Source organism: Choloepus didactylus, chromosome 14, assembly GCF_015220235.1.
Source record: "Choloepus didactylus isolate mChoDid1 chromosome 14, mChoDid1.pri, whole genome shotgun sequence".
Classification (NCBI taxonomy): Eukaryota; Metazoa; Chordata; class Mammalia; order Pilosa; family Megalonychidae; genus Choloepus; species Choloepus didactylus.
This window is the reverse complement of record NC_051320.1, coordinates 79,447,345-79,471,806: the sequence shown is the minus strand read 5'-3', so window position 1 is coordinate 79,471,806 and position 24,462 is coordinate 79,447,345. Positions and strand designations below refer to the sequence as shown.

The 24,462-nt window shown below is 41.7% G+C and overlaps 1 protein-coding gene across 4 annotated transcripts; it reads right to left on the bottom strand.

The window, feature by feature from the left end:
- Positions 1 to 687: 687 nt before the first annotated feature.
- NTAQ1 (N-terminal glutamine amidase 1) lies at positions 688 to 23,955 on the bottom strand. Of its 4 annotated transcripts, XM_037803270.1 has the most exons (7): positions 23,618 to 23,750; positions 20,024 to 20,294; positions 11,005 to 11,104; positions 10,175 to 10,225; positions 6,012 to 6,160; positions 3,158 to 3,282; positions 688 to 1,384 (listed from the first exon to the last, which is right to left on the bottom strand). In XM_037803270.1, exons 2-7 carry the CDS (start codon positions 20,047 to 20,049, stop codon positions 1,233 to 1,235), a joined length of 603 nt encoding a protein of 200 aa, XP_037659198.1. In that variant the 5' UTR covers positions 20,050 to 20,294; positions 23,618 to 23,750; the 3' UTR covers positions 688 to 1,232. The 4 variants fall into 4 exon arrangements, with proteins under 4 accessions (XP_037659198.1, XP_037659195.1, XP_037659197.1 ...); XM_037803267.1 differs by lacking the exon at positions 20,024 to 20,294 and having other exon boundaries at positions 23,618 to 23,794; XM_037803269.1 differs by lacking the exon at positions 23,618 to 23,750 and having other exon boundaries at positions 20,024 to 20,681.
- Between the last annotated feature and the right edge of the window lie 507 nt (positions 23,956 to 24,462).

The window sequence follows — 24,462 nt, the reverse complement described above, 5'->3', positions numbered from 1 at the left end:
ACCCATGAATCTCGAAGACAGTTGTATAAAAATGTAGCTTATGAGGGGTGACAATGGGATTGGGAAAGCCATAAGGACCACACTCTACTTTGTCTAGTTTATGGATGGATGAGTAGAAAAATAGGGGAAGGAAACAAACAGACAAAGGTACCCAGTGTTCTTTTTTACTTCAATTGCTCTTTTTCACTCTAATTATTATACTTGTTATTTTTGTGTGTGTGCTAATGAAGGTGTCAGGGATTGATTTGGGTGATAAATGTACCACTATGTAATGGTACTGTAAACAATCAAAAGTACGATTTGTTTTGTATGACTGCGTGGTATGTGAATATATCTCAATAAAATGAAGATTAAAAAAAAAAAAAAAGGTTGCCTTTAAGAACTGGACATTTGTCAGTAAAAAAAAAAAAAAAAAAAAAAAACACAATGGTAGTTATTTTGTTGTTGTTGCTGTTTTTATTGTTATCATTATTATTTGCAATCTAGTGTTATATGCTATGGTTGTGTTTTTGTTGTTTGTTTTAATTTTTCAATAAATAAAGTTTAAAAAAAAAAATAATAATAATATGATTAAAGCCAAATTTCTAAAACATCAAGATGCTTTTAAAGCAACAGTTCCCATCTACAACTGAGACATTTTAGGGTATTTCAGATCCTCAAGAGAGACACAAAATCTCTAAAACAAAATTAATTTTAAATCACTTTTATTTAAAAACATATATAAATAGGCCACATAACACTCAAGACTGAGAGGGGTGCAGTCTTTTTAAAGAATATAATTGTCCCAAAGACTAATTATGGCTGATTCAGCTAACAATTTTATCCCTCTTCAAGCAGCAGCACAGTCACTGGCAAACATTTTATGGTCACCTTTTGTGAGCATTAGAGATTCACAGCCCTGGGGCACGGCCCTGCCCTCAAGGAGCTTACAGAGCATCTGGAGAGGCAGGAAACATACAGAACAGACACAAAGAGCCAGCTCCGAGTCCACAGCCCTATCATAACAAGAGCAATCACTGGCATAAGTCGTCTCATGTTTTAACAGAGGATTTGGGAATATCTTAGCAATTATATACTGTATCATGTTTCAACATGACTATCAAAAAATTTTTTTATTTAGTTAATATTTCATTTACTCATGTTTCAACTCAATTGAAATAAAAGAACATAATTCCAAGCCAACTGTACCATACTGTGTGCTGTCCTAAATGAAGGAATGGATTGCTTATGTCCTAGAATCTTTCCAAGATTCCACATCCAGGTGTCAAGTTCAGTAGTTTTTTTTTACTGCCAAACCGATGTGCAAATTCAGATAGTGTGTAGACAGCTCCCCATCCTACTGCAGGATTCATACTGATGAAATCATTCAGATTCATTTTGGAATCTAGAAATATATATGAAAGAAATTTCTGCTGAGAACACAATTCTGATTTAACAGTAATAAAACAACCCAGAAAACCAAATGTGAGGAAAATTATTCAAACAGATAAGGGTAAAATATCACTTCTGTGGTCTTCTTGCCCAAAATGCAAAACCTCAATCTAATCATGACAAAACATCACACAAACCCAAATTGAGGCGCACTCCATAAAATAATTGACCAGAACTCCTCAAAAATATAAAAGTTGTGAAAGGCCAAAAACAAAACAAGTACATAGAAACAAAAAACTGGGAAACTGTCACAGATTAGAAGAGATGAAGAGACATGACAACTAAATGCAATATGAGATATGGGTTGGAATTAGAGCAGAAAAAAGGAAATTAGTGGAAAAATTGAGAAATTTAAATAAGGTTTATAGATTAGCTAATTGTATTGTAGCAATAGTATTGTATCAATTGTATCAATTTCCTGGTTTCCATCATTGTACTATGGTTTTGTAAAAATTTAACATCGGGGAAACTGAGTGAAGGGTATACAGGAACTCTGTACTTTTTCGGCAAAATTTCTGTACTTCTACAATTATTTCAAAATAAAAAGTTAAATGAAAAAACTGCATGAATAATCAAACTGCCAATTTATTGAATCCAACTGCCAATTTACAGATAAGTCAGAGGATCCAAAGAGATACAATCAGTAAACCCAATGCTGACTGAAATGTCTACTATGCGCTAGGTTCTGGGTTGGGTGCTCACATCTAAAGAGGACTGGGTAAATGCTGAAGGTACACAGTGCCCAGGGCAGGCCCTGAACAGCATGTTTTCCAGGACTAGCAGTTGACCCACGAAGCCCTCTGCTAACCAGAGAGCCATCCTAAGTCTAATGCCGAGCCTGGGAAACAGGTTGGTGTACCAACAAGCAAAACCAATACCAATTTTTAAAATTTAGAGAGCCTTTCACAGAGAGCCTCAAAAATCAGAGTTTGAATCCTCTTTTGACGTTAATTCCCTTCAAATATGCCAAAGCTATTTCTTATTTTATTAATCAATGAAATATTATTACTACTCTCCTATTTTCCTGGCACACTGCATTGCTTCAGAGTATTTTAACATGGACAGTATTGGCCACACAATGGAATGATCTCACCAATAAATGGGAATGTTGTGAATTACTAACAATCATAATTAATGTTTCAAACTCATAAATGCCATACAATGGTAATAGGCTGAAGAATCCTTTATCTTCTTAAACCTCAGATAATTATAAATTGGATGGAGGCCTAAAAGCACATAAATGAAATGAGTGGTGCAATGAAACATGCTCTCTCTCCCCTTCCTCTAATGCAGATTTTATTACAGAGCCAGTGAAAAGGCATTTCACACATCATAAGGATGCGCTAGAGATTCCTTTCAACATAATGTGAAATGCTGCAATAGCAAGGTGCTACTAGTCCTACTGTTACATGACACAAACATGCAAATCTTCTGAAGTCCAGTGGCCCAATGATAGGTACAGTCAACACTCCAGCAGTCTGTAAGCATAGCAATTCTGATACTGAACACCCTTCTCTAGCGTGGGTTCCTAAGCCTTCCAGTCCTGTTCTCTGTGCCTCAGTTTCTGAATCCAATACATGCACAGAACTGGCACTCCCTCTTGCCTCCTCCCCCTCACTCCTCAGGGATTTTTATTCAAAGGATAACCTGATTTTTGTCCTTGGGTAAGGGAAAATGTTGATCTGTACAGTGACCACTTCTTCTGGGAAGGCATCCTTGGGCTCACCTCCAGTTTCAATACAAGGATATGATGGAGGCGGTTCTCTCCAGTTCCCACTAGAATCTTTCATGTGAGAGCGATCAGAGGCAAAATTCTTCAAATATGAATCTGCACGGATCACTCTAAATTTCCTGCACATAATTCAACATACATTTATATTAGAGAGGTATCACATATGAAATTCAACTCGGTTTTTATACATGCTCCTTTTCTATGATATGCACAAAATTACCCAGGCACTTGGGCATTATTAGTAACATACAAAAAATGTATGCAGCTTTATTATCTGTTAAAGAAACCATGGAAAACATGCAACTGAAATCCTTGGCACTAAGAAATTTAAGGAAGGGATAAGGAAATAAGGTAGGGTAAAACTCTTCATCTTATTTACCTATCTCCCTATCTCCCACCCCATCCATTTCTAGCAAATTTACTTGAAATGTATTTTAAATCCAACAACCAGCTATAACAACAAAAATCACCCAGAAATAGACAAATTGAAACCAAGTAACTATAAACAAGTATTAATTGCATGGTTAAACTGTTGTAAGTGGCTCTTCCTCTTACCAGATTGGGCAAGCATTTAAGCTCTCTGTGACTTAATTTCTTCCTCTATAAAATGCACTTAATAATAGTAACTACCCCGAGGACTGCTGTGAAGATTAACTATTTGATATACAGAAAATGTGGAGAATAGTATCCGGTACCTAATAAGTGCTCAATAAGCATTATTGTTAATAAGCTTCTACAAAAAAAAAAGTTTTCCACAATTCTGTTTTCAGATTTGAAGAATTCAAGCTTTCATTAAGCAAAGACATCAAAAGTGATTCAGCTGGATATTTGATGATATTAAAGAATTTCCTTCATTTGTTAGTATATAATAGAATTATAGTTTGGTTTCAAAAAATAAATTTTACCTTTTAAAAATATGTATGACATATTTACAAATGAAATGACATGATGCCTGGGACTTGCTTCAAAATATATTAAGGAAGGTAAAGGTAAGGTTAGGGAAGAGTGGGTTAGATTACAGATGAGACAAAAACTTGGCTATTTGCTATTGAGGCTGGATATGTGGAGGTTCAATATTCAACCTTTGGATGTGCTTAAATTTTTTCTTAAAAAACAAAAAGTTAAGAAGCACAAACATGATTCAGTGGGATGACTGCTCTCTCACTGCAGGAGTGTCCACCCCTATCGAGTTCAGGACACCTCACCTGGGTCCTTAACTCATCTCTCCCCTCTTTTACTTCAGCTGCGTGTGTGATTTTTGCCCTCTGGCCTCCTAAAGTGAGCCTCAGAGGCTCACCACTACTGCCAGAATCCGAATGCAGCCATGAAAGAGCCAAGCTTTTCAACTTCATTTTTTGGGTATAATGCATTTAGATTTTGTTTAGTTTTCAAATCTTACTTTTATGACCTTTGTTTTTTAACTTTTTGCAATCTAATATGGCTTATGTCAACCAGGGTTAAATGCAACGCCTTTACAGGACAGACATGGGCAACAATACTCTTGTCCTCAATAATGGATCCACAGACCATGATTGCTACCTGTAGGCTCTCATACCTAAAAAGATCCATGGATAACAAAGAAGCATTTGCCTATAATCTCCCCAGGTCACCTGGTAGCATAGCACTTCCATTTACACAACGATGGTCCTCAAACTCAGTTCAGATTAGCCAGTGTTACTACAACACATCTGAGAACCAAAGGTCATGAGGTATATGGGGGCAGCAAAGGGACTTTGAGAGGGGAACAACCTTGGTGACTCAGCCCAAGGCTCGGGAAATGTCCCGAAAAACTCAGCAATGGGTGGCTGGTGCTGGAACTGAGTTTTTAAGACAAAGCTGTAAGACTGTAAATCTCCGTTTCCTCCACTTCAGTCTCATTTCCTCGAACCATGTTATAGGAATATGAATATATCTCCATCCAATTCCTGTACTCCCTCCTTTGCAGACAAGATCAGGAAAAAATTAGGAGGATAAGAAAAACACACACACACACATATATGCACACAAACACACTCTCCATCACTTCCTACAACTTCTTAATTATTAGCAATGACAGAATATTCACATTTCCTTATTCAAAGACCCAGAAAATCTAACTGTTTGATGTAAACTATTAAGTATGTGGCATTTTTCAGGATGGAATGCCATGCTAGAGAAATAAACCTACTCAGGGACACTGAATTTGAAGCTCTTCCCAAAGCATATAATAATATAAACATTTTTATATTATATATTATATAATAAAGTATATTTGCGTTCCAAAGAACATTATATTATATAATATCTTATACATATTTATATATTCCCAAAGCATATATTATACAAAAATGTTACATATTTGTTTATATATTATCATATGCTACAATATAGTATATAGTATATAATATATAATATATATAATATGCTTTTGGAAGCACATAAAAAGTTCTTTCACACTAAATTACAAAGGCACAGAATTATCTGTTGCCTTATTTATTCAGTTATATATGAGGGGTACAAAGCATCAATTTCAGGTGTTGTCATCCAGCCCTTTCAATTCTGGCACCACAGGCATTTTATCCACAAACAACAGTATGAGAGAAATCCCCAAAATGCTGCAAAGAAAATGTCTGAGATCTCATCACACAAATTTTTTAAAAGACTGCCAACCTTTCATACGATGGATAACCTTTAAAAGTTTAAAACAGTTTGAATCTCCTATGTAGCACATCATCTTCAAATGTCAACTTAAGGGTGAGGCAAAGACAAGTGATCTTTAAAGGACAAACGCAAAAAAAAAAAAAAAATTCTGTATAACTGTCAAGGTCTTACTTCAGAAAGCAAGTAAATCCATTCCGAATTTCCTCACCTTCTAAACTGTGGGTGAATGTCATCATCAGACTTAAAGGCATCCTCTACATAAGTGTCAAAGGGGCAGGGAAATGGCAAGACAGTATCGAGATCATAAATGAAGCTCTGTCCTCCACTTGAAACATGAAGCAAAACAACATGGTAATCCTAGAAGTGAAAGTTGCTGAAGTTAACTAAGTTACTTTACAATGGTGAATTTCAAGGTTACAGTCATAATGCCATAAATATGATCAAAAACAGATACAAGACTAATACAGCCCTCCTTATAACAAAAAAGCAAAATAAAGCAAACAAACACAAAACCCTGAAATCAGTGACAGGGAATGGTTAAATAAATACTGGAAATGTTCCTATATATTAAATGCAAACCTTCTGACCCAGCAAATTTACCTCTAGGAATCTAACCTACAGAAAAATGTCCATAAGCCTATAAAGGTATATATACAAATATAATCTCTGCAGCACTGTCTGTATTAATGAAAATTCAGAAACAACTTTAAGTCCATCAAGAGGGGAATGACTAATTAACTGTGACAGCCATGCAATGGAATATCATGCAGCTGTTAAAAAGAATTAGGTAAATTTATGTGGAAATCAGAAAAATAGCCACATTATATAGTTGGATGGAAAAAAGAATTTGCAGAATAAGTATGTATTATGTATGATTTTTAAAGAGCTCTGTGTGTATGAGGACATACATGGGCATTCAGAAGTATGTACAAATGCATATAAACAAGTCTGCAAGGACATCTATCAAACTGTTAACAAAAGGAACTTCTTGGGGTTAGCCTAAGAGGAGAGCAAGGATTTTAATTTCTTGTTTTATATACTTCTACACTGTTTTCGAATTTATTACATCTATGTACTACTTTTGTAATTAAAAATGTTTTTCAAAAAAATTAGCCAAGACCTAATTAAGGCCATTAAGGAAGAAAGATAAAAGATCGCTTCTCCCAGGTAGTGTGTGTTAATTCTCACGCTCTCTCCCAGACAGGAGGCACTGCCCAACAGCAGCCACAGCTGAAGAGATTGCAGAGAGGTTACCAAGGGCCATGACTGCAGTCTGGTGCTTTGAGTTTCTCAGAAGAAAAACCCTCTCACAGAGAACACTGAGGAATAAAAATTTCAATCTAACAACATAAGTAATGCCACCTTACATTTCTGCAGTACTTTAGAGTTTACAAAGCACTTTCTCAAACATCATTTCATTTGAGCCCTGCAAAAACCCTGAGGTGCGAAGATAATAAATTGGGACTAGAGATGCTGTACTATCAGAGCCTAAAGTGCTTCCGTCAGCTCCAATTCTATCTTAGTGAAGCGGAAATGGTATCAGAAATGGATACTATTCTCTCCTCCCCTTAATGTATCATACTCCCCCAAATAAATGAACCAAGAGCTGCAGTCCACCATTTCCTTCCCTCAGGGTTGCTCATGTTATTCTCCTCTGTCTGCAACAACTTTCTCCACTTCTCTCCCCACATCCATCACTCAAACTCTGGTTCAAATGCTTTTTCCCTAAGAGTCCATTTTTGATCCTCCTCCACCCACTGCCAGAAGTAGTCTCTGCCTTATTCTAAATCTGTTTCTCTCTAACACTTTCTACCTCACATTACAGTTGTTTTCTTTTTAAATACATATTCCCTATTATTTATGGGAAACTGTGCTGTTAAACTGTAGCTACAATGATGAAGAAGATAAAATCCCTATTCTCGAGGAGTTCACAGAGAAGTGAGTGGGAACCACAAGTAAATTGCTACAGTATGTGTGATAATCACAGATAACAAAGGAGGCAGGAGCGCATGCAGGTAACTGCATTATCAAGTCAGACAGCCTGGTTCAAACCTCAGCCCATCCACTCAGCAGCGTGTTTCCTCTTTTATAAAATGGGGATAACTGCAGTTCTACATAATAATGTTACAAGGAGAACTAATGAAATTTTGTATGTAAATGCTGAGGATTTTTAAAAGCCAACCACAGAACCACGGGGACAGGGAACCTAACTTTCAAGGAGAGTTTCGCTGAGGAAGGAATGCCGTCACTGAACCTTGCCTGAAAGGAAAAGCCTTCCAGGAAGTGGGTATAACTTGTGAAAAGGCATAAGCTATAAAAATCCACACTCAAGTCCCCATTCCTACGTTCCAGATGGCTGAAGAACTTGTGAGGGGGAGCAGGCCTCGACTCTGAATCGCCTCCATAGCGCAGATGTGGAGTTAAAGCGTAAAGATTTGGGCAGTAGCATCACTCTCCCAGTCCAGCCCAGTGCTTGCCCAGCTGCCAGGAAGAGACCCAGTGGGGCCAGGGAACAGATGCCCACCTAGAAGGTGGGCTGCTCCTTTGGGTTGGGAGTCCCTACCCACTCGACTTGGCGAGGCCTACCCTGTTGTGACCCACTTCCCAAAGTAGGACAGTAGTGAGGCAAAGATAAATCTGCCTGAGGATGTGGGAAGACTTCTTGCAACAGGATTCCCCACCCTGGGCTGCCATGAGATACTGTGTAAGGGTGACATGACCGCAGCTCAATTCCCTGCAAGCTTCCCTAAGACAGGAAGGTTGAGCTGAACTGTTCAGCAATGAGGGTGACTTCTAGGGCTGAGGGTTGACAACAGGGGCTACCAGCACTGCTAACAGTAACAGCTAATACTTCTTGAGCACTTCTTGGGGAAGTTGAGTGTGGCCTGCCACCTTTCTCTGTGACCTACATATAAACCTGTGCCCAGGACTGGGTGCTTTATCCTGTCTCCTAGGGTGGGATGAGAATGTGGGCTGACTCCCTTCTTGGGTCACCTTGACATCCCACAGCAGATAATGGTCTACCAGTGCATTCCTTCCCCTTTTGCCCTGAACACATATAAACATTCCCAGACTAAGTCTGTAAGTTTTACAGCACCTGGCCCACCTCCACTGCTATATCCATTCCCAGCAGGGAGGGGGAGTACTCTTTTCACTGGCCATGGGGGACCAATATCCACTACTGAAGCTGACTTGCTCTGTCTCTTTTCTACATGAGCAAACATTGCTCCATCCAGTGCCTGTGAGAGTCGTGTCTTTGCTGGCGACCCCAACACCTGCAAACCATGGAGAGGTTGGGGATCTAGGACTGCTCCTCCTGGTGGCAGGCACCGTCATGCTCTTGTGACCCTGGATGCAGTGTCCCCTGGAGGTGAGCAGCACTTACTGTGTACCACATACCGGGCTAATGCTTCACATGCACATCTCATTTAATCCTCATAACCCCACTGCCCAGATGAAGAAACTGAAAAGAGGGAGTAAATAACTTGCCACAGGGCACACAGCCAACTCATGGGAGGACTGGGACTTAAACCCAGTCCACCTGACTCCACAGCCCTGCTGCCTAACCCCAACACTGCTGTTTTCAGGATTTGATGCAGGCTGGTGAACGACACAAGATGAAAGCTACATAAGCCCAGCGATTCTTGTCTGTTTTGTGCCTCACATATTAGGTACTCAATAAATACATGTCAAATAAATGAATGAAGCAAACTCAAATATATAATTGCAAACAAATAGCCAAAAACTAGGTGTATATTACATTATCATTAATGTAGTTTTTCTTTTTCTTTATCTTCATGTTTATTACCATAAACAATTCCATTCTTAATGGAGACAGGAAAAGACCAGCTCTGCCACTGACCAGCTAAGCCGTGAGCTATTTCATTTCACTTTGCCTTTCTGGGCTTGGCTCTTTACCAGGAAAATGAAGGGGTTGGAGTACACCCGTGTTTTTCAAATACCAATTATGTTCACTTGGGAGTCTGTTAAGAACCCTAATTCCTGAGACCATCTCTAGAGCTGCTAAATCAGAAATCTGCATTTTTAATGGAATCTCCAGATAATTCTGATGTGCAGCTGGACTAGATACCGCTCAAGTTCCTTCCAATGATAGGAGTCTATGAGGTCACCTTGGCTATGTTGACCATCTAAAATCATTCCTGTAAATAATTTCAAAATAAAAAGTTTTTTAAAAATGACTCTAATTACTTCAACCTTAGACCAAATAATTTACATTCTCACAAAGCCAATTTATCAATAATTATCATAGCCCTCTCTACTGCTCCTATCACTTCTGCTTTTCCAAACACAAACACCACTCAGGGATTTAAGTAACAATGCATCAGAGGCTCTCTGTATTGGCCATCTTACCCAGATCACGGGTCCTTCTCCAGGTCTCGCCTGTTGTTTCCAGATGGGTATCTACAAAATACAATAAATTTCATGACCGCAATTTCAGTTAAACCACTTTAAATCAATACATAACTGAGAAATAAAATATTTGTAAGGAACCAAAACTCAAGGTGAAAGAATGAATGAATAAGAAGAAATCAAAATCCTTCCAGTCTTCATAAATCGCAACAATGAAAGTTAATTTTATGACATTCTATGAAGAGTGAAAAGGGCTCTGAACTAGGTATCTGAAGACTTGGCAGGTTCAAGTCTTGCTTTCCTTTCCCACTTACTTACTCCTGGGCCTCTGGCAATTAGTGAACCTCCCTCAGTCTCTACTTCCTCATCCATAAAAGGGAGACAGTTGTCTGAACCTTGCCTACTTCACAGGGTTTCCATTAGGATTAAATGAGAAGACGCTTGTAAAAGTGCTTTACAAAATACAAAGGTATACTTCCTTTAACACTTCACCTAAATTTAGCATAGTTCTATTTAAACACCAAAGTAACCTTTACTTCATATCTGAGAGTGTGTGGCAATAATCTAAGGAATTTAAAAAGTTCTAAGTTGTCACCTAAATAAAAGGAACGTAATCTTTGTAAACATACTATCACATATTTCCTTACCTACAAGTAAGAAACTAAAACTCTTCTAACTCAACCTCGCTTATAAGGAAAAAAAAACTCATCCAAAAACTAAAATGTTGATATACTTTATAAAGCACATTTTAGAACAGTACTAAACCCATGCTATATTTAGCTTCTAACACCATCCTAATTGCTTTTTCCTGCAATCACTCACCAACTTACCATCTTCCTCTCATTAGATATGAAGACAGCATAACATTCTTCTAAAGGATACTGATCATGGTTTTTTATATATTCACAGAGCTTCCAAATATTTTCTTCACTGAAATAAAATAATTGTTTAATCAATATCATTAAAAGAGAATGCCATATGTGTCTTTCAAATTTGAACAAAAGACTGATGATGACATAAAAAATTTGAAGAGATCTTAAAGGCCAACTCATCCAACAGCTGGCTAACATAATATGGACAGCTGTGCTTGTTTATGGAGGCATAGTATAACCAATAAAATGTTATGTCAATGTTCTATAGGCTTTGGACCCAAGGAGACTTGAGATACAGCAATGCAACTGGAATACCAACTCAGCCACTTACAAGCTAAGGAACTTGGAACATCTTGATCTCTCTGGGTATCTGCCTTTCTCATCTGCAAAACGCATGATCACATCATATTGTAAACATTCAGTAATTCCTAGTTAACACTGATTCCCTGCTCCCCTTAGGGACAGGGCAGGCTGAGTGTTCTGGCTGGAAAGGACCAGATACAGTTATGTAATATGTCCAGGAATTTGTTTTGGAGGGAGCCCTAGTGAAAGGTGCTCTCTCATAAGAGGGAGATTCTGACTTCAAGAAAATTCTTTCTCATACTCAACTGCAATCCATCTCCCTATATCTCTGCCCCAAATGAACTCTTCTATATGACAGGCCTTTAGCTTTTTGAAGCAGTGATCAGAACTCGCCTGAGTAAAGCAAGACCCCATGCAATAAACAGAGCAGCAACTGAGCCAGTTCTCCTGTGCATAGCAACCAGACCCTGTAGGCAGAATTCACAGCTCTAGCTCAGGGTTCCAGTGCTTTTCAAATGAGCCACTCAGCACCTCTGCTCAAAACAGGCCACACACCACTTCACACCCACTTGTATGGCTATTATTAACAAAAAACTGAAAATAACAAGTGTTGATGAGGATGCACAGAAATAGGAACCCTCATACATTGTTGCTGGGAATGTAGAATGGTGCAGCTGCCATGAAAAACAGTTTGACGGTTCCTCAGAAAGCTAAGTATTGTACTACCATATGACCCAGCAATCCCACTTCTCGGTGTAGACCCAAAAGAATGAAGGTGAGAACTTGGACAGATATTGGTACACCAATGTTCATAATGGCATTATTCACAATTGCCAAAAGATGGAAACAACGCAAGTCTCCATCAACTGATGAATGGATAAACAAAATGTGGTATATTCAGACAATGGAATATTATTCAGCCATAAAAAGAAATGAAGTACTGAAATATGTGACAACATGGATGAACCTTGAAAACATTTCACTACTTGAAAGAAGGGAGACATAAAAGGCCACATAGTGTATAACTACATTTATATGAAATATCTAGAATAGGCAAATTCATATAGACAGAAAGTAAAGTAGAGGTTACTAAGAGATGAGGAAAGGAGAGAATGGGGAATTAGTGCTTAATGGGTAAAGAGTTTCTGTTTGGGTGACGAAAAGGTTCTGTAAATAGTGGTGCATATCAACCATCTGACTTGTACACTTAGAAATGATTAAAATGGTAAATTTTATGTCATGTATATTTTACCATAATAATACATATTTTTAATGAGCCACACTAACACTCTGAAAATGTGACTCAGTCTGCCACAGCCTAATTTCCAGACATCTACAGCGTGCTACCTGAAAATGAAGCGAGGCATGAAATGCTTAAGGACTGAATTTTTTAATCCCTTTTTCAATCATCAATTTTTTTTCATGAAACTTTTGATGTTAAAAAAAAAAAAAGGAAGGAGGGAACCTTTTACTGGGAAACCCTGGGAATCACTATTGGAACAGAAAGAGTTAAAAAAAAGGTGGGGGGGGAGGGGGGATGATGATAAGGTCCCAACCTGTAAGCTGATCATTCTAGGAGCAGAAAAAGCTGACAAAACAGGCTAAAGGTCGAGACTCTACATGGGTGACCAGGGGTCTGCTGACTCAGAGAGACCCGCAGAGCGGGGGGGGGGGGGGGGGGGGGGGGGGGAGGTCCCTGGCACACGGCTGGTGCTCAACGAAAGTTTGAAAAATACAAAAGAATTAAAACAGAAGCATGATGAAACAGTTTTAGTGACAGAAGGTGGTGATGGGAGACAAGTAACATCTGAAAGAAGCTAACAGAAGTAAAGAGCAAGCATTTGTTTCAAGGGAACCTCCAGGGACAAGTAATGAGGGATACCCACATGACATATTCAAACTGGGTAGAGCAGTGGTTCCCAGGCAGGGGTGATTTCACCACCACTGCCACCACCACCCCCCATCAAGGGACAACTGGCAATGTCTGGAGACAATTTTGGTTGTCACACTAGAGGATAATACTGGCATCTAGTGGGTAGAGGCCAGGGATGCTGCTACCTATATTGCATTGCACAGGATATCCCTCCCACTCCCACCCCAAAGAACTATTGGTCCAAAATGTCAACAGTGCCAAGTTTGAGAAATCCTGGAGCAGAGCAGAGGAGACAAGTTCAAAATGAGGCTGGAGTTGGACGTCACCAAAATAAAAAGCTTTTGTACATCAAAGGACATTATCAGAAAAGTGCAGAGAAAAACTACAGAATGGGAGAAAACATTTGGAAACCATATGCCTGATAAAGGTTTAATATCAAGATTATATAAAGAACTCCTATAACTGAACAACAAAAAGACAAACAACTCAATTTTAAAATGGGTCAAGGATTTGTATAGACAATTCTCAAAAGAAGATATTCAAATGGCCAACAAATAAAGGAAAAAAATGCTCAACATCATTAGTCATTAAAGAAATGCAAATTAAAACTATAATGAGATACCACTTCATACCTACTAGGACTGCTATTATTAACAAAAAATGGAAAATAAGTGTTGGCAAGGATGCAGAGAAAAAGGAACCCTATACATTGTTGGTGAGAACATAAAACGGTTTAGCCACTGTGGAAAACACTTCGGTGGTTCCTCAGAAAGTTAAACATAGAATTACCATATGACCAGCAATTCCACCCCTATATACCCAAAAGACAGCTATTTGTACACCAATGTTCATAGCAGCATGATTCACTATAGCCAAAAGGTGGCAGCAACCCAAGTGTCCATCAACAGACGAATGGATAAACAAAATGTGGTATATCCATAGAACGGAATATTACTCAGCTATAAAAAAAAGTGAAGTGCTGGTACATGCTACAACATGGGAAAAATCCTGAAGACAACATGTTTGAGTGAAATAAGCAAGAGACAAAAGGACAAACATTTATGACTGCAATATAAAATATCTAGAATAGGCAAATCCATAGAGACAGAAAGCAAAATACAGGTTACTGCGGGTGGGGAAAAGGGAGAATGGGAAGTTACTGCTAAATGAGAGTGAGTTCTAATTTGGGATAATGAAAATAGTCTGGAAATAGAGAGTGGTGAAAGTTACACAGCACTGTCAGTGTACTCAATATCAATGAATTGTCCACTTAAAATGGTTAAAATGAGTTTTATGTTGTGTATATTTTACCACAGCTAAAAATAAATAAATTATTTTTTTAAATGAGGTTGGAGGAACAGACAATGATGGGACCTTGGAAAGCTGGCTATGTTCAGGAGATAGACTTGATTCTCTATGCTTGTATTCCTTGAAATGTTGTAGAGGAACCACCAGCCTCAGACTCCTCCACTGTGCTGCTTAAACAGCCAGTCTCTCTGGGGTGGGGCCCTAAGAGCTGATGTTCAACAGGCTCTCAGGTGATTCCTAGATACAATCAAATTTAAAACTCCTCTGAGCAGTATGAAGCCCCCTAAGGTTAATATGTTCATTAGAGTTCTCTAGGGAATCGGAACCAACAGGAGATACCTATAAATACGAGATTTTATGAAAGCGTCTCATGCAACTGTAGGGATGCACAAGTCCAAATTCCATACGGCAGGCAGCAAGCTGGCAACTCTGATGAAGGTCTTTGATGAACTCACCAGGAGAGGCTGGCTGAAGAAGTGAAAGTTCTCTCTTTTCTCCCTTAAGTCTTCAACTGATTGGATTAAATCCAGTTGATTGCTTTTCTCATTGCAGAAGGCACTCCCTTCATTGATGTAATCAGCCACAGATGCAATCAACTGACTGATGGTTTAATAAACCAGTCTTCTGGTTTATTAACCAGCCACAAATGTCCTCGTAGCAATGGTTAGGCCAGTTCTTGCCTAACCAGATACCCAGGCACCATCACCTGGTCAAGCTGACACATGAACCTAACCATCACAGTCCATCCTGTGTCAACTTGGCAGCTATACACATCACCTTAAACCATGCCCAATCTCTAAATAGAACACAATAACAGATGTATGCTTCGCCTAACAATACTCAGCTTTCCTACATACAACTGGAAACACATTAAATCTCTCCAGAATAGGAGTGCAAGTCCTTGGGTAACATTCATTCTTAAACTTGGTATCCTATAATTTAAATAATATGAAATGAACAATACAACTTATGTCACATGATAAGGGGATAAGATAGAGAAGAAAACAAACATATTTGCTTTATGGAGAAATACAAACATACTTATGACAAAACAAGGAGGAAATATTCATGCCATCATAATCCCTGTTTCTGTAACTGGTCACGTGGTCGTAGTTCACATTTATCACTACCTTCTTTCACTACCCATTTCATGTTCCCTTTACCCTCAGCAAGCACTTCAGCTGGCTGTGGTTCTTTGCCTGCTGGGGTGACCTAAGCCTTCATTCCTGAAGTTTCTGGGCCATTGGTAGTCCTGCCTGGATTGGGTTGTTGCAGTTTTCCACCGACTTTAATCACAGGGCATGGCAGTCCTAAGAGATGCCCTAGGGGATCTCCTGCATTCCAGGAAAACTCTTCTCTACCTCCATTGTATATTGCAGTGCTATTTCCCCTTGGTAGTCAGTATCAATCACCCCAGCGAGTACAGTAACCCCTTCCTTGCCTATTGATTCAGAGGCATAAGAAGCCCAAAGTGGCCAGGTTGCAGTCTTAACTTCCAGTTCAATGGAATTACTGTTGTCTCTCCTGGTGGAAGCACTCCTCCTTTTGGAACCAAGACTTGTAGACCAGCAGAGCTTAAGGTTGCAGGAACTGGAAGCAAAAATTTTCCTAGTTGATCACTAGAAGTGATAGTGAGTGGTGCTACTTCCATTTCCACCCCTTGATTCCTGGACCAGTGAATCGTGGCTATAGGAGAAACAGCACCATAGAGTAGATGCTGATTCAGGGTATTCAGAACCTCTCTGGAGAACACTGCCCCAGCCCTGCAAGGTACTGCCACCTAGTTGGCACTGTAATTGAGTCCTCAAAAGGCCATTCCACTGTTCTATCAATGCAGCTGCCTCTGGATGATGGGGTACATGGTAAGACCAGAGAATTCCATGAGCATGTGCCCATTCCCTCACTCCATTTGCTGTGACGTGGGTTCCTTGGTCAGCAGCAATGCTGCTGGAATACAATTATGGTGGATAAGGTATTCCATCAATCCATGGAAGGTAGTTTTGGCAGCAGCATTGTATGTAGCGAAGGCAAACCCATATCCGGAGTATGTGTCTATTCCAGTAAGAAGAAATAGCTGCCCCTTCCATGATGGAAGTGGTCCAATGTAATCAACCTGCCACCAGGTAGCAGGTTGATCACCTCAGGGAATGGTCCATATTGTGGACTGAATGTAGGTCTCTGCTGCTAGCAGATTTGGGACTCAGCAGTGGCTATGGCCAGGTCAGACTTGGTGAGGGGAAGTCCATGCTGCTGAGCCCATGCATAACCTCCATCCCTACCATCATGACCGCTTTGTTCATGAGCCCACTGGGCAATGTCAGGAGTGGCTGGGGAAAAAGGCTAACTGGTGTCCACTGAAGGGGTCATCTTATCCACTTGATTATTAAAATCTTCCTCTGCTGAAGTCACCCTCTGGTGAGCATTCACATGGGACACAAGTATCTTCATGTTTTTTGCCCACTCACAATGGTCTATTCATATACCTCTTCCCCAGACTTTCTTGTCACCAATTTTCCGTTCATGTTCCTTCCCGGTCCCTGACCATCCAGCCAACAGCTCATGAATCAGTATATAAATGCAACTCCGCCCAATTCTCCTTCCAAGCAAAATGAACAACCAGGTACACTGTTCAAAGTTCCACCCACTGGGAGGATTTCCCCTTACCATTGTCCTTCAGGGACATCCCAGAAAGGGGCTACAGTGTTGAAGCTATCCACTTTCAGATGGTACCTGCATATCATCTGAAAACCAGGCCCTAGTTTTCTCTTCCTCAGTCAACTGATTGTAAGGAACTCCCCAAGAGACCATAGCTCTGGGCTGGGAAAGAGTAGGTAATGTGTCAGAAGTGGGGGCCATGGGCATTTGGGCCACTTCCTCATGTAATTTACTTGTGCCTTCAGGGCCTTCTCAAGCCCTATCTCTTATATACCATTTCCATTTTATGATGCAGTGCTGCTGTGCACACCCAACTTTATGGCTTGGTGGGTTGGGCAACACCCAGCTCATGGTAGGTAACTCAGGTTTCATGGTAACTTGGTGGCCCACGGTTAAATGTTCTGTCTCTACTAAGGCCCAATAGCAGGCCAAAAGCTGTTTCTCAAAAGGAGAGTAGTTATCTGCACAGGATGGTAAGGCTTTACTCCAAAATCCTAAGGGCCTGCATTGTGATTCTCCTACAGGAGCCTGCTCCAAACATTATCTCTATTTGCCACTGACACTTCCAGCACCATTGGATCAGATGGATCATATGGTCCAAGTGGCAGAGCAGCTTGCATAGCAGCCTGGATTTGTCACAGAGCCTCATCTTATTCTGGTCCCCACTCAAAACTAGAAGCTTTCCTGGTCACTCAGTAAATGGGCCAGAGTGGCACACCCAAATGACAAATACGTTGTCTCCCAAATCCAAAGAGGTCAACTAGGTGTTGTGCCTCTTTTTTGTTCAAAGGAGTGGCCAGATGCAACAGCTTATCCTTCACCTTAGAAGGGATATCTTGACATGCCCCCCACCATTGGACACCTAATGCCTTACCAATAAGTAATTGCTATTTCTTGCTCACTAGGTCCAATCAACAAGATATCAACAATATAACGGACCAGTGTGATGTCTTCTGGGAGGGAGAAATGATCCAGTTCCCTGCAGACAAGATTATGACATAGGGCTGGAGAGATGATAAACCCTGAGGTACGACAGTAAAGGTATACTGCTGGCCTTGCCAGCTGAATGCAAGCTGTTTCTGCTGGTCCTTACTAAAAGCAATTGACAAAAAAACATTTGCCAGATCAATAGCTGCATACCAGGTACCAGGGAATGTGCTGATTTGATCAAGCAATGATACCATATCTGGAACAGAAGCTGCAATTGGAGTCACCACCTAGTTAAGCTTACAACAATCTACTGTCATCCCCCAAGACCCATCTGTTTTCTGCAGAGGCCAAATAGAAGAGATGAATGGGAATATGGTGGGAATTCCACCCCCGCATCCTTCAAGTCCTTAAGAGTGGCATTAATCTCTGCAATCCCTCCAGGAATCTGGTATTGCTTCTGATTTCCTATTTTGCTAGGCAGGGGCAGTTCTAGTGGCTTCCACTTGGCCTTTCCAACCATAGTAGCCATTATTCCATGAATCAGGGAACCTATGTGGGGATTCTGCCAATTATGTCTATTCCAATTATGCATTCTGGAACTGAAGAAATAATCATAGAATGGGTCTAAGGACCCACTGGACCCACTGTGAGATGGACCTGAGCTAAAACTCCATCAATCACCTGACCTCCACAAGTCCCTACTCTTACTGGTGGACTAGAGTGATGTTTTGGGTCTCCTGGAATTAATGTCACTTCTGAGCCAGTACCTAATAATCCCCAAAATATCTGATCATTTCCTTTTCCCAATGCACAATTACCCTGGTAAAAGGCCATAAATCCGTTTGGGGATGGCTGGGAGGAATATTAACAGTATAAATTTTTGGCGGGGTAACAGGGTCCTTTCCCAAGGGTACCTGGCCTTCCCCTCATTCAAGGGGCTCTGGGTCTGTAAACTGCCTCAAGTCTGGGAATTGATTAAGGGGCCGTGACTCTCTGTTTTTGTAATTCAAGTTAGATTTTTGTTGACTTGACCTAAGATTCTTCTGCTTATACAGATCAAACAAGAATTCAGGAGACTACCCATCTATTTTACTTCTAGGGACTCCATGATCTACTAGCCAATGCCATAAGTCTCTGCAAGTCAGATTATTCTGACTGCTGTTTTGAGCCTCCTGTCCATTATGGTAGCCATGCCTACCTTGCCCTTGTTGATTAACTGCTGCCACGTAGCTTCTGCAAACTCAGGATCCAATTATCTCCATTGTGATTAAGGACTCCAGCTCAGTGACAGCAGTTCCCACAGTAATATCTGATCTATAGAGAAGGGCGACTACAGAGCTCTTCAGGGATGATGGACCTAGTCTCACAAATTTATTCCTCACAGTACTGGAAAAGATGTGTCCTCTGGACATTCCAGGGGTATGTAAGCAGGTCTTCCAAGATAAATCCACTATAACATTCCAATCTCTCTAAGCCTTTGGATCCCCTCCCCTACATTATACCAGGGCAGTTCTGGCATTTCAACCTCAGGTAATGTTGGCCACCTTTTGATCCATGTTTCAGCCAACTGCCCAAACAAACTGTTAACGCCCTTCCTAATCCCTCGAGCTACAACACTGAATGCAGAATCTCTGCTTAGTGGGCCCATATCAATAAATTCAGCCTGATCGAACTTTATATTCCTTCCACCATTATCCCACACCCTTAATATCCATTCCCACACATATTCCCCTGGTTTCTGTCTGTATAAGCTGAAAAACTCATACAGTTTTTTTGGAGTATAGTATACTTCCTCAAGGGTCACACTCTGTACCTCACCCATTGGGGCCTGTTGGGACTTTAATCTAATTATAGGTCTTGAAGAAAAGAGTAGTGGTGTGGGTGGGTCATGAAAAGAAAGCCAATTACCTCAGTACATTCCGTTGCAGTTTCATCTGGTGAAACAGGACTAATTTCTCCAGATAGAGGAGTGAGGGCTTCCTCAGGGGAGATGATTAAAGGTTTAGAAGGCACTGAAGGGTTAATCTCTTTAGGTGGAGGTAGGATGGCAGGCTCCTCAAGGCAGACTTGAGTTCAGGAAGGTGTTTCCTCAAGGCAGGCTGAAGGATGGGTAGCTGTCTCCTCAGGGTAGGCTGGAGGTGGTGGGCTGTTCCCTCAGGGCAGACCATTACAGGTATATCTGCAAAGACTCAGCAGAATCCAGGGTTCCAATGCCCCCACTACCGTTATTATCATCCCATATGTCTCCATCCCAATTTTCAGGATCCCATTCTTTTCTATTGAATGCCTCTAACAGCAGACACCCTGAGAGGTTGAGATTTTAGTTTATGTTGTAAATCTGTGATTTACACAATGAGACTCTGGGTCTGGTTTTCAGAGATCTCAAGTCTGCAGCCACAGGAAATAAGATTTTTTTTTCAGGGCACAAATAGAAATCTTTACGTCTGTTATACAGAGCTTAAGTTTCAAATTTGAAGCCTTCAGCCCATCCCTTTCTCTTATAAATCATCCAGTGTATCCATGTGCAGGTTTGAATGTATTATGTCCCCCAAAACGCCATTATCTTTGATGTAATCTTGTGTGAGCAGATGTATTAGTGTTGATTAGATTGTAATTCTTTGGTTGTCTCCATGGAGATGTGACCCACCCAACTGTGGGTGATGACTCTGATTGGGTAGTTTCCATGGAGGTGTGGCCCCACCCATTCACCATGGGCCTTGATTAGTTTCCCAGAGCACTATATAAGCTCAGACAGAAGGAGAGAGCTTGCTACAGTCAAGAGGGACACTTTGAAGAATGCATGAGCTAAGAGAGGAATTGCAGTTTACAGAGACATTTTGGAGACGGCCTTTGAAAGCAGACTTTTGCTCCGGAGAAGCTAAGAGAGGACAAACGCCCCAAGAGCAACTGAGAATGACATTTTGGAGAGAAGCTAAAGCCTAGAGAGGAATGTTCTAGGAGAAAGCCATTTTGAAACCAGAACTTGGAACAGATGCCAGTCACATGCCTTCCCAGCTAACAGAGGGTTTCTGGACACCAATGGCCTTTCTCCAGTGAAGGTACCCTTTGTTGATGCCTTACCTTGGACACTTTATGGCCTTAAGACTGTAACTTTTGTAACCAAATAAACCCCCTTTATAAAAGCCAATCCATTTCTGCTGTTTTGCGAAAAGGCAGCGTTAGCTAACCAGAACAATCTAAGAACAACCAGCCAACATCATTATAACTCTTAACTCCACAAAACTCTGTTGAAGTGTCAAAAACACTGTCACCCAGAGCCTTGCCTCATACAAGAGTACAGTTAGGAAAATCAAATGGTGATAATTTGCATATCTCCATTTCCAACTCATGCCATGGACTGTTAGTGCCATCTTGATTATTGGAAATGGAGTCATTAGTGCCTTTGAATCTAATCAGAGTAGAAAACCAATTGTAAAAGCCCATGCTAAGATTCTGTTTCTCAAGAACCACTCCTGGTACCAAGCTGTATTAGTTAGGGTTCTCTAGGGAAACAGAACCAACAGGAGATATCTGTAAATGACATTTTATAAAAGTATTAACTGTGGGGATGCATGAGTCCAAATCAGTATGGCACGATGCCTGAGTCCAAATTCTGTAGGGCAGGATGCACAAGTCCAAATTCTATAAGGCAGGCAACTCCAATGAAGGTATTCGATGAACTCCCCAGCAGAGGCCGGCTGGCTGAAGAAGTGAAAGTTCTCTCTCCGCTCCCTTAAAAGTCTTCAACTGATTGGATTAAATCCAGTTGATTGCTTCTCTCACTGCGGAAGTCATGCCCTTCGTTGATATAACCAGCCACAGATGTAATCAAATGACTGACAATTTAATAAACCAGTCTTCTGGTTTATTAACCAGCAACAAATGTCCCTGCAGTAATGGTTAGGTCAGTTGCTTGCCTGACCAGACACCCAGGCACCATCACCTGGTCAAGTTGGCACATGAACCCAACCATCAGCTAGAAACATTAAACTGGATTGGGGAGAGCCGGGCAGAGAGGCCATTTAGGAAAAGAGTTGAACAGTCCCCATGACAGGTGGGGAACTTCAGCCAACAGCTGAAGGAACTACAAGGAGATGATTTCCTCCTGAAGAGGACATCATCTCCTACTGCTCTTCCACTAGATCTCTCCTCTCCAATTTTACCAGCCTTGCTGTTCCTGCCTGGAATGATCTTCCTCCAATATCCACACAGCTCCCACCGTCTTTTTTTTCAGGTCTCTGTTCAAATATCCATCTTATCAATAATGTCTTCCTTAAATATCCTAATATAAAATAGTGCCTGGGTCACCATCCCTTACCTTGTTTTATTTTTCTCATAGCACTTAACACCAACCAAAGACGGTTTAGTTATTTTTGTCTACTTTTCTCCCACTAAAATATACGAACCATGATCTCTTACCAGGGAATTCAACTATTTTGTTCACACCACTGTATTCCATGTACTTAGAATACTGCCTCACACACTGCAAGTGCCTAATAAATATTTATTAAATGAATGAATAAAACACTGAATGTTTGGAACTAGAACCAACAACAGTTCACCTATCTGGTAAACTGGTCATGAGGATTAAATAAGCAAACGGATGGAAGCACTAGGTCTGACAGAGCTGAACAAATGGTAAGCTCTTGGTGGCACTGGCTTGGTGACAAGCTTAAGGTGTGGATGGGTAGTTTTAGATGACCCTGAGGTTCTTACGCAGGTATGGAAAGTTATGGAATGTCATCACTCAGGAAAGGGAGGGTACAGTGGGAGTGAAAAGGACCAAAGTAGCGGTGTTGCATCTGCTGCATGGGCAGCCTAGGACAGGAGTGAAGAGCCAGCCTGGTAGTGTAAACCCCTATTCCTACACTTTAAAGTTTTGTGGACTTAGACAAATTTCTTGCACCCCTTTGTGCTTCCTTGTCGGGGATAAGAACAATAACTTCCTGCTACTCAACTCGGTTAGTTTACATTAATCATCCAGAACAATTATTGGCATATGGTAAGTGTTATGCAAGTGTGACTATTACTGTTGTAACAGCGCAGCAGTTAAGATCGTGGTTTCTAATGCTGGAGGGCCTGATGATTGCTTTCCTGGCTGCTATTTGCTGCCTGATCTTTAAAAAGTTAGTTCAAACCCTCTGGGCCTCTATTCTCTACCAAAATTAAAACGATCTTCGCGTCAGTCTAAAGCCACATAGGCTGCAGGATAGTAACTTCTAAAGGTCCTCTGCACTCAACCTGCCGCCTTCAACTCCCCTTCTCACTCCCAAACACTGGGATCTGCTGAGAACGTCGGACCGAATAGCGCCCAGCAGAGTAACGCACCGCCATCGACCCTACCATTCCTGACCAATTCCCCACCCAACTGCCCACGCCTCTACTCCAGAGGCGAGGGATGGCGTTCCCGCTCCTTCCGCCCCCCCAACAGGAAAACCCGCCAGTCCAGGCCCGAAGCGCCCCCGGGGAGGGGTCGGGGATGGCGGCGCCCGCTCCCCTCACCAGTAGCAGCTGTTGTAGACACAGGCGTCCCGCGGGGGGCTGGCCGGCTGGTAACGCGCTGTGGTCGCGGTGGCGGCGGCGGGACTAACCCCCTCCATAGCAAGCTGGAGCTGATGGACTGGACCAGCCCAGCTTGTGGGGGAGGAGCCGACGTGTGGCGTGTGAGGTGGGCGGAGCCCGGGGTGGTGAAGCCGAGGGCCGAGTGGGCGGAGCTGGGGCGGGGCAAGCAGCACGTCTTCCTAACGCGCGGAGCCCGGGGCCGAAAGGGCAGAGCCTGGGCCTAGCGAGGCAGGTTCCAGGTGGGTGGAGCCAGTGGCGGGGTGGGTGGAGCCCAGGGCTTGATGAGCAGGCGGGGCAGGTCCCAGGTGGGTGGAGCCAGGGTCGTAGTAGGCAGGTCCCGGGCAGGGTGAGCGCCGCAAGTTCCCGAAGGGCGGAGCTCGGGAAGAGGCTGACAGCATGGTTGCGGGTGTGCGGCGCTGGGCGGAGTGGAAGGAACCCGGAACCAAGCCGGGCTGGTGGCTCGGGTTTCTGGTGGGCGGAGTCCCGGGAGGGGCCGGGCGTGCTGGCGGGGTCGGTAACCGCGGGTTTCTGTCAATCCCGGCAGAGAGCGGTCACCTGCAGGCTGCTGGGGAGAGGAGTTGGGGGAGCTGGGAGTTAGTAAACCGCTTCGGTGTCAGTCTGCGGGAGAAGTCTGGGGGTTGCCAGCTATGGAGAAACCAGAAGAGACGCTGAGGACTTCGACGTGTACAGGTGAAATAAGAGAACATTGTGTTTGAAAATTGAAGCTTTAGTACTTGGAGCTTAGAGACCACGGGTGCCTGGGGGAAAAGGAGGGAGTGGGAAGA